Below are 14,711 nucleotides of genomic sequence, written 5' to 3'. Positions count from 1 at the left end.
TAAACAACCCAAATTGTAGGTATACCCTCACTTCCGCATATGTTTCATATTATTAAATCATCAGAACCGCATTTTGTTACAACAGCACAAGCTTTCCTTCGACTCTAATTGGTGTCTTCACTTATAGTGCCTGACAACCAACCTTTCTAAAATTAAATGAAAACAATGATGACAACATCCATAAAAGCGAAGCACTGAAACGGTAGGACAAACAGACATTAACACTAGTATAGTGTCTGAACTGAATAATCAGAATATAAAAGTATAAAAGTCGAAGCAAAATTGTAAGTAAATTTGTTGAAAAACTGTTGATACAGGATAATGTTTATGGACATACTTACATTTTTATGACTTGATTATAGAGTTGCTTCGCTTATAATATTGTACTTTGTTGTCCAAGTAATCAATATACCAAAAATCAGATCAAACGGATAATTAGATCTCGTAAAAATTTGTTTTTAAAAAAGTAGAAAAATCAACATGTTTAAAATGAACGTACGGACATTCTGGTAATGATTATAGAGTTGCTACGCTTTCTTATTCGTACCTTACTACTACAGGAATCACCATGCCAAGTTTGAAATCGATAGGACAATTCTAACATGCCTAAATTAACGAATAAAAGCTATCTATCTCGGACGGACGGACGGCTTCGCTTTTCATAAGATAGTAGTTTTCCTCTACCTAGAAAATGCGGGGCCAATTCTTATGGTGCCTTAACCTAATATATAATCTAACCTGTTATTAAACCAGACTTAATTTAATAAACAAACAAAGGAAAAACTACCCCTTTTCTTTTTTTTCAAATTATTTCAAAGAAAATTTGGGAACTATGGCTGATTAACAAGGTTCTTTGTGTTAAAGCGCCTTTTATCCTGACCATTGGAAAACCCTCTAAATTGTTTACAAACGCGTTTTTTTTTAAATTTGAAACAGTTGATATGATAATATGCGGATGTGAATGCACATCTAATTTTTAATTTTCCTCAATAGACTTTTTTGATCAAAAGCTAATTGGGATGGAAGCAGTTTTTGAGTTATTTGATGTTTTACAACATTTTACTTGATTGTTTTACTAGTTGCTTCGGCCATAGCATCTAGGGAAGGCTGAGGATTTCAAGAAATTTAGACCAGCAATTTCCAAGCTCTTCAGCTTTAGACATAAAATCCTTATTAGATTATATTACAAGATATTACATTTTTAGTATTTTTAAAGTAACAACTAAGAATTGACATAGAAAATACGTGGATATTTTGAAAGGGTAAAAATTGTTGTCAATTTAGGTTGCTAACATGGAACTCATTTATTGATCAGTTTCTTCGTCCAGGAGGAGGGGAGGGTATAGTGTAAGGAGTTGGACGGGGGCATCGTACTTTTAGCCCGCTGCGAGTTACACTTTCTAAAAGAACATGAAATCTGGTTTAAGATCTAAGTAATAATATATCCATTAACATAAGCAAGGAACAGCAGGTCTATAAGTAGATCAGCAATAATAAACACTAATAAAGGCTAATTTTGGGCAGGTATTATAGATAAACCACTATGATTATTGAAACCAACTAATAAGTTAACCATACTTAATGACTGACACAAAATTTTGACGCAATTTTTCGTCAAACAGGAAATTGATCTCCAAAAAATTTTATCAGAAAAAAGGTAGGTTAGGTCAAGTACGTAACAACCTCAAATGGTTAAACTCTCTACAGGGGCTATATTAGACAATTAAATAGAGTATAGAGGAAGGATGGGGGGGGGGGGCTGTGGTCCACTAAGTTAGTAAAGGGATTTTACTGATATATCTCTGTTATTATATACACATTTTTATACATAGGCCTCTTTTTTGTAGCAAGGCTTCTCTAAGCGTCATACTAGCGGAGGGTGTGCCCCTAGCATCTAGGGGCCCTGTATTTCAAAGGTTCAGTAAAGGCAGAAAAATAGCCCAAAATCACTTAAATCTAAACATAAAATAGCCTAAAACCATCCCAAGACATGTGTGAAGCTCACATAAAATGTAGAACCCAATCGGTAGTTTTATTGTGAATGCTACCGATAAAAAAACTACTTTATTTAATACTAGCGGCTTCGCCCCTAGCCTCTAGGGGCTTTGCCCCAAGAGATGGTAAAAAAAGTGTGGAAATCTTCCACAAAGGTTACCAAAAAAAAAAAAAAAATGGGGGGGATTTTTTTTGTTTTTTGGGGGGTTGGGGGTGTCCCACCCCCCAAGAAAATAGCTTAAAACCACCACAGGACCAATAGGTATATACCCTGAAGAGTAGAATCCAATCGGTTCAGTGGTTACCGAGATCTTAAGCTTCAGACGGACGGACAGACAGACGGACGGACGGACGGACAGACATCAAGCTACTTTATTTAATAAGATATGTCGTTTTATTTGCATTCTATATCAGTTTCTTTTTTTTATGTTTTCTTTAATTCTTGCATCCCCCTGTCTTATTATCCTCATGATCTTATCTTTTATTACTACCCCATGAATAAAAGAAAACATTTTGTAAGCTAGTTAGTAAGCTATATAAGTTGGAAAGATCTTTAATGTATATAATAGATTTGAAATCTGCATAAAATTTTAAGGATTTTTTTTATAAAATTCGTTTTTTGTATAATTCTTTATCTAAAAGCGCAAATACAATTTAAGTTAATTAATTTTGACATCTGTGATTGGTGGGTTGAAAACAATCTGCGCTTTGATTGGAGAAGCTAAGTGTCGTACATCATTCAACCAATTAGAGCTCAGGTAGTTTCCAATCCACCTATCCTATTGGTATTTTTAGCCGGTGCCTTCGGCACCTCGGGGCTAAAAAAACTGGTTTTAATCTTATAATTGAATTTTCTTTATCCGCGGAATGCTGTTTATAATACGATGCGAGAAATAACTATTCCAACTTATATAGCTTACTAGTTAGGGCTACGCTACACATGGATATAATTATCCTTTTTCTGCCTTGGAGCATTTTTTTGGTCGTTTTCAACTTAGATTGCTTAGATTGGGGACGAAGGGAAAGGGGAGGTGTTACCCCTCTCCCCAAATTTAGAGATGGTGGTTATCATCATTAAAACCCGCAAGAGAACGGTTTTTATAAAAAAAAAATTATCAGTTTAATTTGTAAAATTAATTTTTGTTTGCAACTTATTAGGGATATTAAAATGAAAACCAGTTTTGCTAGCATCAAGGTGACGAAGGCCCATGCTAACAAAACTGTTATTAATTTTATGATTTTATTTTATTATTCACGGAAAATTTCTTTAATAGGATGTAATACATGATTTTTCAGCATTGCTGAGAACCAGTTCTAATTCAGCGGATATTCATCGGTTTCGAAGCCATACTAGAAAAAAATAAACAAATATATTAAAATATGTTTGAAAACTGTGTAGGAAAATTATATCTAGTAGGCCTATTTGAAAATATTCTCTAATATTTACAGAGATCTTAAGGGATAAGACAATCGACAATAAATTGATGTACACCCTCAATTATAATGAATAAAAATGCCCCTATTTTAGATTTAAAATGTCAATCTTGAAATCTATAATATGAAGTAGATCGATGTCTACATGTCCGTTTGAAGCTTATTATCTCGGTAACCGCTGAACCAAATGGGCTCTACTCTTCAGGGAATGTATCTATTGGTTCTTTGGTGGTTTTAAGCTATTTTCTAAAAGCAACCCATATTTTAATTTTGGTTTATATATCTTAACGTAGTTGTAAAAGCTACCTAAACACTATAGTTTTTTTGTATTGAACTTTCTTATTCTTGTTTGGGCAATTTTTTGTGGTTTTAACAATTTGCAATATGTAAGAGCAATACAGTTTAACAGTTACTTTTGGATAACTAATTGCTACGCCCCTAGTGGCATGTATGGGCACTTTTGATAGGAGTTAGTGATTCGAACAACCCCCCTAAAGATTAGATTTAAAGATTTAAAAAGAAAACGTCAAGAAAATTTATATTTTTAGGAGGGGTATATTTTTCTAGGGGTGATTTCTCTTTGAAAGGTGGAATTTCTAACCCTGCTAAGAAAATATAAAAAAAAATTCAGGGACCTCTAAATATATGTAGAACATAAAAATACATAAGTCTATTATAATTTCTTTTTAACAGCGAAGGTTTTCTATAATTAGGGTTTGTCAGTCCGTTACAGTAAGCTCTTATCGTTAATTTAAACAGGTTAGAATTGTCCAATCGGTTTCAAACTTTGCATGCTGATTCCTATAACAGTTAGGTACGACTTAGAAAGCGCAGCAACTCTATAATCGTTACTAGAAAGTCCGTACTTCCATTATAAATTAGCTGATTCTTTTCTTTTTTGACAACAAATTTTTGAATGTTAGAATTATCCTATTCATCGGATTTTTTAATACTGATTCCTATTACAACAAGGTATAGTGTTATAAGCGAAGAGTCTCTATAATTAAGTCCTAAAATCGTCAGTATGTCCTTAAACAGTAACATGTATTTAATAAGTTTTGCAACAAATTTACTTACAATTTTGTATATACATATGCATTAATATTCAGTTTATACAGTTCTGACACTCTACAAGTGTTAATGTTCGTTTGTTCTTCCATTCCAGAGCTTTGCTTTTATGTATGTTGTCATCCTTGTTTATTTATTTTTATATCCGCATGAAGATCAGTTGAAATTGCAAATTAAATAACTAAAACTGTACCAAAATAACCCTAGCAACATTTTTTTATATACAAATATTAAACAAACATGAATTATGGGGTTTTAAAAGGCCTTGTTGAGAATTAAGTAAACGTTTTTTTATTTATCGTTTTGAAAATTATGAATTTTTATGTTGACGTTAAAAGAAAAAAATCAATATTTATAAAGAAAACCAATATACATATTTTTTAAGAGTATTTGTTATTTCTCGCATCGTATTATAAACAGCTTTCCTCGGATATAGAATGTATAATTATTATATTCGTAGAAAGCTGGATATAATACGATGCTAGACATAGTTTTTTCGTATGAATAAGAACTGCTCTTATCCACCGTATTCGAATGAATACGAGAATAGTTATTTCTCGCATCGTATTATAAACAGCTTTCCGCGGATATAAAATGTACAATTATAAGATTGTACATTGTTATATTCGTAGAAAGCTGGATATAATACGATGCTAGACATAGTTTTTTCGTATGGATGAGAACCGGTACCTATCCACCTAATTCGAATGAATACGAGAAACATCAATATGCATTTCTAAAAAATGATAATAAAAACGCTTACACAAATTTCTTTATTATGAAAGTATTTATCTTTTAAAATGGAATTTTTAATAAAAAATCAATAGATTTATAGAATAGTCATTTATCGCAGCGTATTATAGACAGCTTTCCACGGACATTAAAGTAAAAATTTTTAAGATTTAAACCAGTTTTGTTGGCCTCGAGAGGCCGAAGGCCTTGGCTAAGAATTATGTTATTATCTCATGATTTTTATTTTAATATGAGTGGAAAATTTTCTTTATTATGATGCTATTTATGATTTTTCGGTGTGGCTGAGGTAACGGTTATAATCTAGCGGATATTAATCGGTTTTGAAGCCGTACTGCAAAAAAACTTCTAAAGTTTTTTTTACAGAGACAGTGAAAGTACACATTTAGAACTAGCAAAAGCAAGGACAACTTTGTTAATAGATAGTGCAGCAGTAATAAGCTAACACCATTTTGTTTCGAGTAAAATGTTAAACAATTATATCAGAATGAATATAGAATAAGTGGATAATGATATATTGCCAGGTGAGTATTTGTCGTCAATTTAGATCGCTAATATGACCTTATTTATTGGCCAGTTCGTTCATCCAGTAAAGTTGTAACTGGTATGGAGAGTGGGCATCTTTATTTTAGCCAGCTGTGAGTGTCACTTTATTAGAAACACATATATGTATTATGTTAGTATTATGGCAAAATCAAGATAACATAATTTTTATGCAATAACAATGATCAAGTATTATACAGTAATGATAGAAAAGCTTAAATATAATAAACAGGATTTTTCAAAATTAAAGTTTAGGTAGGTATTATGACAATGAAAGCCTAGTTATTAGATGGACAGACCGACGTACAAATATGTATAGAGTAGCTGCGATACTAGAAATAGCAGGCATTGAAAATTTGCAGTGCAATGTACCCTACATTCATATTATACGCAGGGATAAGGGATGTTGCAATATGGGGAAATTACCATTTTGTCAAGAATGTCTGTGTCATGATAAGAAGGTTAAAAAATGTTGGCATTTTCTTTTTAATATTGCCAATAAATATTCTTCTTGCTTAAAGATAGTTATCATGTCTCAATGTATGATATATTTTTGTATTTTTTCTTAAATATCACTGCTGCGCTATAGATTGTTAAACTATACGATAGTGTTTCTTTAAAGTTTTGTGACATTACCTCAAAGAGCTTAGCGAGCACATAAACCCTACCTTCTCATTTTTGATAGTAACTGATTTATGCGCAATTTCTTTGGGGCAGAGTACCTAACCCTGCGGGGTTACCCTGTAACAAAAAGAACCTAACATAATCTAGCGTAAGGTGCAAATTGGCACCAGAAAAAAAAACCAACACACCCCTCCTTTTTTTTCTAGATTTTTGTGCTCGTTTCCTAACCTTATGACGAACATACTAAGAGTACTTAAAAAGAAGATACGCTACTAACAATAAAATTAAAAAAAAAAAAATATTAATAAAAATCCTTTTTTCCCAATCCTTGTATGCCTGTGTTTTAATGTTAAGCATATTAAGCAGCAGGGAGGGAGAGGATAATGGCAGTTAATCTAATCCACCTACAAGTCCTTCTTTCCACAATGTTTACCAGCTATCAATGATAAAAATTTTGAAAAAAAATGTAGGAATGTTAATTTAGTGTCCATTGTCCTATTCCTGCATTCCTGATATTAAGTTTTAAGGTGAAATTTCCGGCCTATTATAAACATTTCCTGTTCAGACCATTGCACATTTGGGCTTTTAGGGATAAGACAATTTCCACGATAAATTGATGATACACAAATTACTCTGCCTGTAGATTAAAATTTTTGGTTGAAACGTTTGAACACTCAACTTGATGAAACAACCAAACAACCAATCAAAATTGACTTAAGTCTCCAAAGTTGTTGAGGCAACGAATAAGAAAACGTTACTATAAAACTTTGGGGTAAGGTGTAATAAACAGTCCATTGTCCCTACTCGCTCTGGTTCAAAGCGAAGTTTTTCTATAACTAGGGTCGGTACGTCCGTCCATAAAAATAACGTTTTTCTTTAATTGAAATTGTTTTTGGTAATTTTTTGGGGCCTATAAAGAATTATTAAAGAATCACAGCTACCATATAATTAATACCTGTAAGTACGTATGTACCCCTCTCTATAAATATGTAATAGACAAACAAAGAATAGTTATTTCTCGCATTTAAACAGCTTCCGGCGAATATGAAATGTACAATTATTTGGGTATTTTTATTGAATTTTAATTGTTTAGTTCCAAACTAGAAGTATCCAAACTTTTCAATTAACAATTTTAATCTACAGAGGTGGTCATATTGTTTATCATCATTCGAGATGTTTTGCACTGTTTTTAATATTAATTTTTTTATTGCAGGAACTGATAGCCTACATCTCTCTGTACTACGTGATCAACCTCTTCTATCGAGAAGTTTTGGTACCCAAGAGCGATTGTGGTAACCAGGATTGTTTAAAGGTGAGGTTGATGAAAAGTAGCGAAGCTTTTCCTCTATTAGGGTCGGTCCATCCGTCCGTCTGTAACGGAGATCTCCTACCGTTGACTAAGGATGACCAAGCTTTTCATTTTTGGGTGCTAAAAATGAGGGGTTTCATAGAAATAAGGGGGTAATCTAATTTTTAATTTCTTTATTTTGAGGGGGTAAACACTTATTACCTCCTCTTTTAGACGTCTATGCCAGGCATATTCTAGTTCTAATAGATCTAATTTTAAACTTTGAAAGATGATTTCTGTTAAAGTCAGGTATGATATATGATGCTTGGCATATCTGCAAGAATTGCTAGAAAATGTTAGTTTTTTTTCTATATTTTGACATAGGATTTTTACTTAATAGTTAAAGCACTCTCGTTTGTTAATATTAGTTTTTAGTAGGGTTGGGACGTATATCTGGCCAACGTTCGATATCCGGCAAATTACCGGATATCCGGCGTCAAAAATCAGCCGGATATCATGTAACCGGATAGTTTTAATATCCGGTATCCGGCCGGATATTGAAAATGACCGGATATCCTGCCCGATAACCTGCCAGACCGGATTTCTGGCCCAACCATAGTTTTTCGTCTGATTTGTTATCTTTCCTAAGTCCATATATGTTTGTTTGGACCTATGGAAGCTTCACTGTAATGGAGAAACATATCAATAAAGCGGTTATCGTGATAATGAGCTAAAACAGACTTACACAAAAAATGTATAAATCCTCACTTTTTTTAAAGGAATACTAGCTTTTTTGATTAAAAAAATAATCAGTTTAATAATATATTTATAATTTTATATTTTGAAATAAATATTATACATTATATTAATATTTCAAAAAAATCAATAAAAAACAATAAGATATATATAATTCTTTCAGTTTACATTTTATTAAAATTGAAATTCTTTATTTTATAAAAGCACATATTTCCTAAAATTGTGGTCCGTCTATCAGTAAAAAATAGCGCTAATTATTTTGCATGAATTTTTAATAGTTATTACTAAGACGATTAAGCTTAATTACTACTAAATTTATTGATCTTTGTTTGTCCGATTATCTTGGAAAAGCTTTGCTCATATGGATGTATCATTTCTGTGCAAACATCCTGTTACTTTAGTAGATTAATTTACATTTAACTTGCATTGTAAAGGCATTGTATAAGGAAGGAAAAAAATAGCTGAACACCATTTTGAGACTTAAATCAACAGTTAAAGTGATCGCGAATTTAATTTTTCAAAATGCATTTTCGTTTACCTTTTCGTATTTTTAAAGTAATTTTCAAAGTATAATGCCTTAAAAGTTCAACTAAGTTAGAAAAAAATCAGTTTAAAATGCAAAGAGTATTTCCACATGAAAATAATGTTAAAATCAGTGCAAGAATTAAATTATGAAATAATAAGCTATTTCTTCGCTCACAGATAAAAACAAAAAAAAACAATACTTAGGAAATATTTTTATAATACATCTCTAATAATATTTGTCTTCGAACTTTCTTTAAAATGTAATGAAAAAGTTTGGTTTATTTTATAAAATTATTGACCAAATTTCGGTATGCTTGAGCTGGTATAAAGACAATAGAAAAAGTGTTTAAATCTATAGAAAGAATGATATTTAAGAATTAAATTGTTTAAAAAGTAAAAATGTATTATATTTGCTATATACTTCAGCAAAAAATTCCATCATTTTATTAAAGTTTTTCCATAAAAACAAACATTATTTTTTTTGTTCCAATGAAAAGTTATTGTAATTTGTCACACACACACACACACACACACGCACACACACACACATACCTTACCTATCTTGCCACACACACGCACACACACACTATCGTAGTATAACACACACACACACTTAACGCACCACCCACGAACCCACTTGCTACATAAATAACCAGGGAATTAGAGGCATAAGACAATGGCCCATAAATTAATGGATATTTTCAATGAAAATATACACAAAATTACCCATTTTGTAAACAATATTTGGTGGTTTAAACATTTGGACACTCAAAGTAATAAACCAACCAATCAAAATTCTATGAAAGTCCCCAAAGTTAATTAGCCAACTAACAAAATGTCATTAACTTTGGGAACTAATTTGTTGTACAGAAGGGTAGTTTTAAATGAAAAGATTTAACAATATCCTAATTTATAAAGTTGTAAGCTTTTTTTATCTGTAGAGAAGGGACCGCTGAAACGATATGGTTCACTTTTACAGTGAAGCTTCTTATAGTTTTTGGGAAAGGTTTTAGGCTATTTTATTTTTATTAAAAAAGTCGTTTGTTGGTTTTAAGCTATTTTTGTGCCCTTTTATAGAAAAATATAAATTTATATTTGGTTTCTTTTTATACATTAAATAATATTTATTTAACAACTAACCCCCCAGGTAAAAATCTGAATGTGTGAGAAAGAAAAACAGAGAGAGAGGGAGAGAGAGAGAGAGAGAGAGAGAGAGAGAGAGAGAGAGAGAGAGAGAGAGAGAGAGAGAGAGAGAGAGAGAGAGAGAGAGAGAGAGGGGTTATACTCAACAAATGCCTATCTTAGAAAACGCTTATAATAAAAACTTTGGTTCATGGAAAGGATACAAATACAACAAAACCTGCAAACTTGTTTCCTTTCCATGACCTAAAACTTATAAATTATTTTGTGTTTTAAAGCTTATTTTGAATATCTACTATAAGTAGCCCTCTTTCTGTTTAAGTTAATAAATTATATTTAAGTAATACACACATCCTAAATATAAATTGTTAAAATAATGTAACAGGATGTCTGTATGTTTGTCTGTTCTAAAGGATCTTGCTAACAGCTGAACCAGTATGGTTCTCCTTTACAGGGTAGCTCGTCATAAGTTCTTGAAATGTTTATAACTATTTTGGAGGAGAATACCACCACCCTCCAAAACGATTTATACATTATACATTAAAAATTTTAATTTTTAAAATTTAAATTTTTTATGGAAGTTTGAAGCTTTTTTAGCAAGTAGTAATTATTGAGATAGGATGAGGATGCTATGTTACAATCGACAACTATAAATCAGCTGACCTTATATCCATATTTGGTAATATCTTTTTGATTATCCGTAAAAATCGTTTAATCTCCCCGTAAAAAGAAATTATAAACCTTTTTGGTTAGTTTGATATGTATGTAACAAAAGAATTTATTCTACTCTAAATTTGCAAGTAAACCTTAACAAAAAGATTGTTATTTGTCGATTTTGATAGGTTTTAAGATATGTATAATAAAACACAAAATACATCAATGTTTTCAAGGGAATAAATTCGTTTTTTAAAAGTTTGATTTATTTTAAAATGGGAAGTAATTAAGACTTAATTCTCAAAATAGTACGCTTAAAAAACATTAATCAGTGACATATATCAACTTTTTCCCAGCTTCGTGAACACTTTAAAGTTACAACCATCCCTTGACCAACGTCCAACTTTCCCTAAATTTAGAATTCAATCAGTTCAGAAGTTATCCAAATATAAAGTTATAGAAAAAAACCTTGCTACTTTGCATAATAGGTATGTTTTTCTGGAATAAAAAATGACAACAGAGAAAGAAATATTAAAGAAGAGAGAGGTGTTAATATCTGTTTCTTTATTATTAAGATGATATTACAAAAATGTGTCCAATCACGCCATGTTGATTATTGGGCGAACATTTTGATGTTTACGTGATAAAAACTTGAGTATTTTATTTACCTGACTCATATTATAAATCTATTGACAGTTTTTTGCCTAATTCTGACACCTTTCAAACCATAACCATGACTATTATGACATTACATAAACACTTAAAAGGTACTAAAAATAAAAATGATAAAATTTTTTCAATTTATATGTTTCTTTCAATCCAAAATATGTATACGTATGCTTTTGTGAATGCTCTATTCTTATAATATAAAATTTCTAAAGAAAACATTATTACAATTTGTTTAGATAATTCCAATATTAAGAGAAATTAAGTCTCTAAGAAGCTTTATTATCTCTCAGTTTCATTACATTTCATCTCACAATAACAGATATTAATTTTTCTACCGTTTGAAATTTATAAGTTAAATTTAAGTGAAAAACATTATAATTTTATTCAGTTGTTTTTATCTAATACTGTAAACTAATTGATTTAATAACTACAAACTCAAATATTCAAAAAAATGAATTTTCAAATACAGTCCTTGATTATAGTTCAACTGTTTATAACTTGTATGTTACCTACAAGTGGAAGTTATTTTAGTCTGATTAATGTTAGTGTTTTCTTTATCATAAGCAGCATGAGCCTGTACTATCTCTTCATGTATTACTACACTCTACCAATCCACAAACAAAATATACTAATCTATCTAACGCGCTTGCTCATTATTGTCCATGGAGTACAATTACTGTTCAGATTGGCCATTGAGATAATATTACAGTGCTTTAAACCAGAAATAACAGATATAATTAGTAACAACTTTGATGTCATGTGCTACATTATTAAAATATACAACCCTGTATTGATGTGGCTAACTGTTATGTTGGAAATAATTGCCTTCAAAACATTATTGACAAGAGCTCCTGTTCTCTACCTGAAATTAAATACTTGGATAACCAAACTTATATGCACTCTTATACCCATTGTTTTCTTTGCTGCTACCAGATTTCTTTTGAAGTGCAACAAACGTGTCTCTGTATTAGTTTTGAATTATTATTCAATTAATTTGGAAAATGCAGATAAAGTTATTTCCTATTCATCACATTATGGACGTATTTCAATTGGTGCTTTAGTGGCATTTCTTTTGATCTGTATAGAAGTTTTCAACAATCTTACAGAATTGAAACAACGTTTGGTATCTTTCTGCTACAAAGTAAAGACTTTATTTTCACAATTCCAAATTTGCATAAAGAATCACCAAATACAAGTAGAGCCAAATGCTTATGATTTAGAGTTACAGTTAGAAGAATCAACACAGAATACAACTTCTGACCAAAAAATTGGATTCACCATAGATCTTTTCAAAGAGTTGCCTTTCTATATAAATAATGATGATATAAGTACATCAACTGATATCATTGAAAAGAAATCATCATTTGGACTACCAACTAAAAAGAAAATTCCAATTTCATACAGATTTGTCATATTAATGATAACAATCCAGTGTGTTAATATTGTATTACATGTATTAAATGAAGCAGTTATAAAGAGCAGTATGCTTATGTGGATACAACTGACTACTTATCGGTTAATGCATCTCAATGCTCCTTTTGTATGGTTAATGAGCCATTCTGATGCTAATAAATTTGCTACGAATAGAATGAGACAAAATGTTGTGAATATCACATGTTAAGTAAAACAATAAAACTTGTAAAAAGTGAATGTGAATATAAATAAACAAATAACTAACAGAATGATTTTAAATTAAAATAATAAATGTATAGTATAGACAACCGAGTTCAAATGCTAGCAAATTTTGTTTTATATATGTTTGTTTTGTATGTGTTAATATATCTGAAAGACCCTGTTGAATATCTGCAGAGGGTCCCCAACCTATGGACATACAGTTATTTAACCTCTGCCCACTCTTTTCTTTTACATGAATATAAGAATAATGATCAAAGTTTACTATGCATCAAATAATTTTCTTTAAAAAGCCTAAGGTAAAAAATGTTTTAAACCCAATAAGACAAATGCAAATAATTTTGATGAATAAATATCAGCAAACTGTTATAGAGCTAGAAAAAAATTAGCAGATATTGTTCAAAATTTCCTTTTTATTAAAAACTTAATTATTTGTAAGCTCTATAAGTCTTTATTATTTTGGTTTAGAGTAATAGTAGCTTTTTTTTATAACTACATAAATATTCTCTCTATAGAATAGCTATACCATTACAAATTAAGCAAATTTTTTTTTCTTAAATTACTCTGTAAACACAATCATAACTATTAGAAGTTTCTAAGAATTAGTAAAAGGTGTGTTTAAAAGGTTTGGTTTTATTCATATTCTATAAACAAACAAATTAAAGTATCAAAAAATTTGTCAAGTCATAAATAGTGACCAAATTTCTCTGTTAGAAAATTTTGTGATTCATGATTTGTCTGCAACTGATATAATTATGTGTTATCCTAGCTACTCTGTAACTATGGTATGTTCTTACGTCAGACCGTATTGCATACTTTTTCTTTTTTTCTCTTTTTTTATACCAATTTACCATTATGACTAAGCTACAAGTATTTTTCATTGACTTATATATTTTTTTAGTGGAAGCAGTCCCGTGAAATGTTCGAAGCCCTGCGCAGCTACTGCCACGAACAGCTGACCAGTATTCCCCTGACCTTTGTCCTTGGTTTCTATGTGTCCCTCATTGTCAACAGGTTACAATTAAACAAGGATGACAACATCCATAAAAGCGAAGCACTGAAACGGAAGGACAAACGGAAATCAACTCTTGTATAGTGTCAGAACTGAATAATTAGAATATAAATGTATAAGAGTAGAAGCAAAATTGTAAGTTAATTTGTTGAAAAACTGCTTGATACAGGATAATGTTTATGGATATACTTATCACCATGCAAAGTTTGAAATCGATAGGGCAATTCTAACATGCCTAAATTAACAAATAAAAGCTAACTGTCTCGGACGGACCGACCCTAATTATAGAAAAGCTTCGCTTTTAAAAAGGGGGCCAACGCAGGGAAGGAAGGGACCTTGGGCTGTTTATTACACTGGTTTACTAGTTTAATAAAAACATTATCGGGAATAGTCCCTTTCGTAACATCGCCCCAAAAGGAGCGATTTGTCGTATTTTTAAATTGGCTTTTTATAGGTTATTTTAGGTTTTATTGGGTTAGGTGATTGCCCCACAGGGTTAGAGCCTCCCGCAGGGGCTAGAAATAGGAGAAAAGCTACTGTGAAAAATACGAAGAATCGCCCCATAAGGAGCGATTCGTCGTATTTTTAAAATGGCTTTTTATAGGTTATTTTAGGTTAGGT

At 31.0% G+C, this 14,711-nt stretch overlaps 1 protein-coding gene across 1 annotated transcript in view; it reads left to right on the top strand.

The window, feature by feature from the left end:
- LOC145333996 (uncharacterized) overlaps positions 1-14,711 on the top strand; it is a 60,714-nt gene that overhangs the window by 6,000 nt on the left and 40,003 nt on the right. The window contains exons 2-3 of the mRNA XM_080179269.1: positions 7,628-7,726; positions 13,980-14,092. Coding sequence (XP_080035395.1) covers positions 7,628-7,726; positions 13,980-14,092 — 212 coding nt within the window. The remainder of the gene's footprint in view (positions 1-7,627; positions 7,727-13,979; positions 14,093-14,711) is intronic.

This window comes from Acartia tonsa, chromosome 12, assembly GCF_053477335.1.
Source record: "Acartia tonsa isolate MP-2025a chromosome 12, ASM5347733v1, whole genome shotgun sequence".
NCBI classification, from domain to species: Eukaryota; Metazoa; Arthropoda; class Copepoda; order Calanoida; family Acartiidae; genus Acartia; species Acartia tonsa.
Note: the sequence above shows the minus strand (reverse complement) of the source record. Positions and strands in the feature narration are given on the sequence as shown.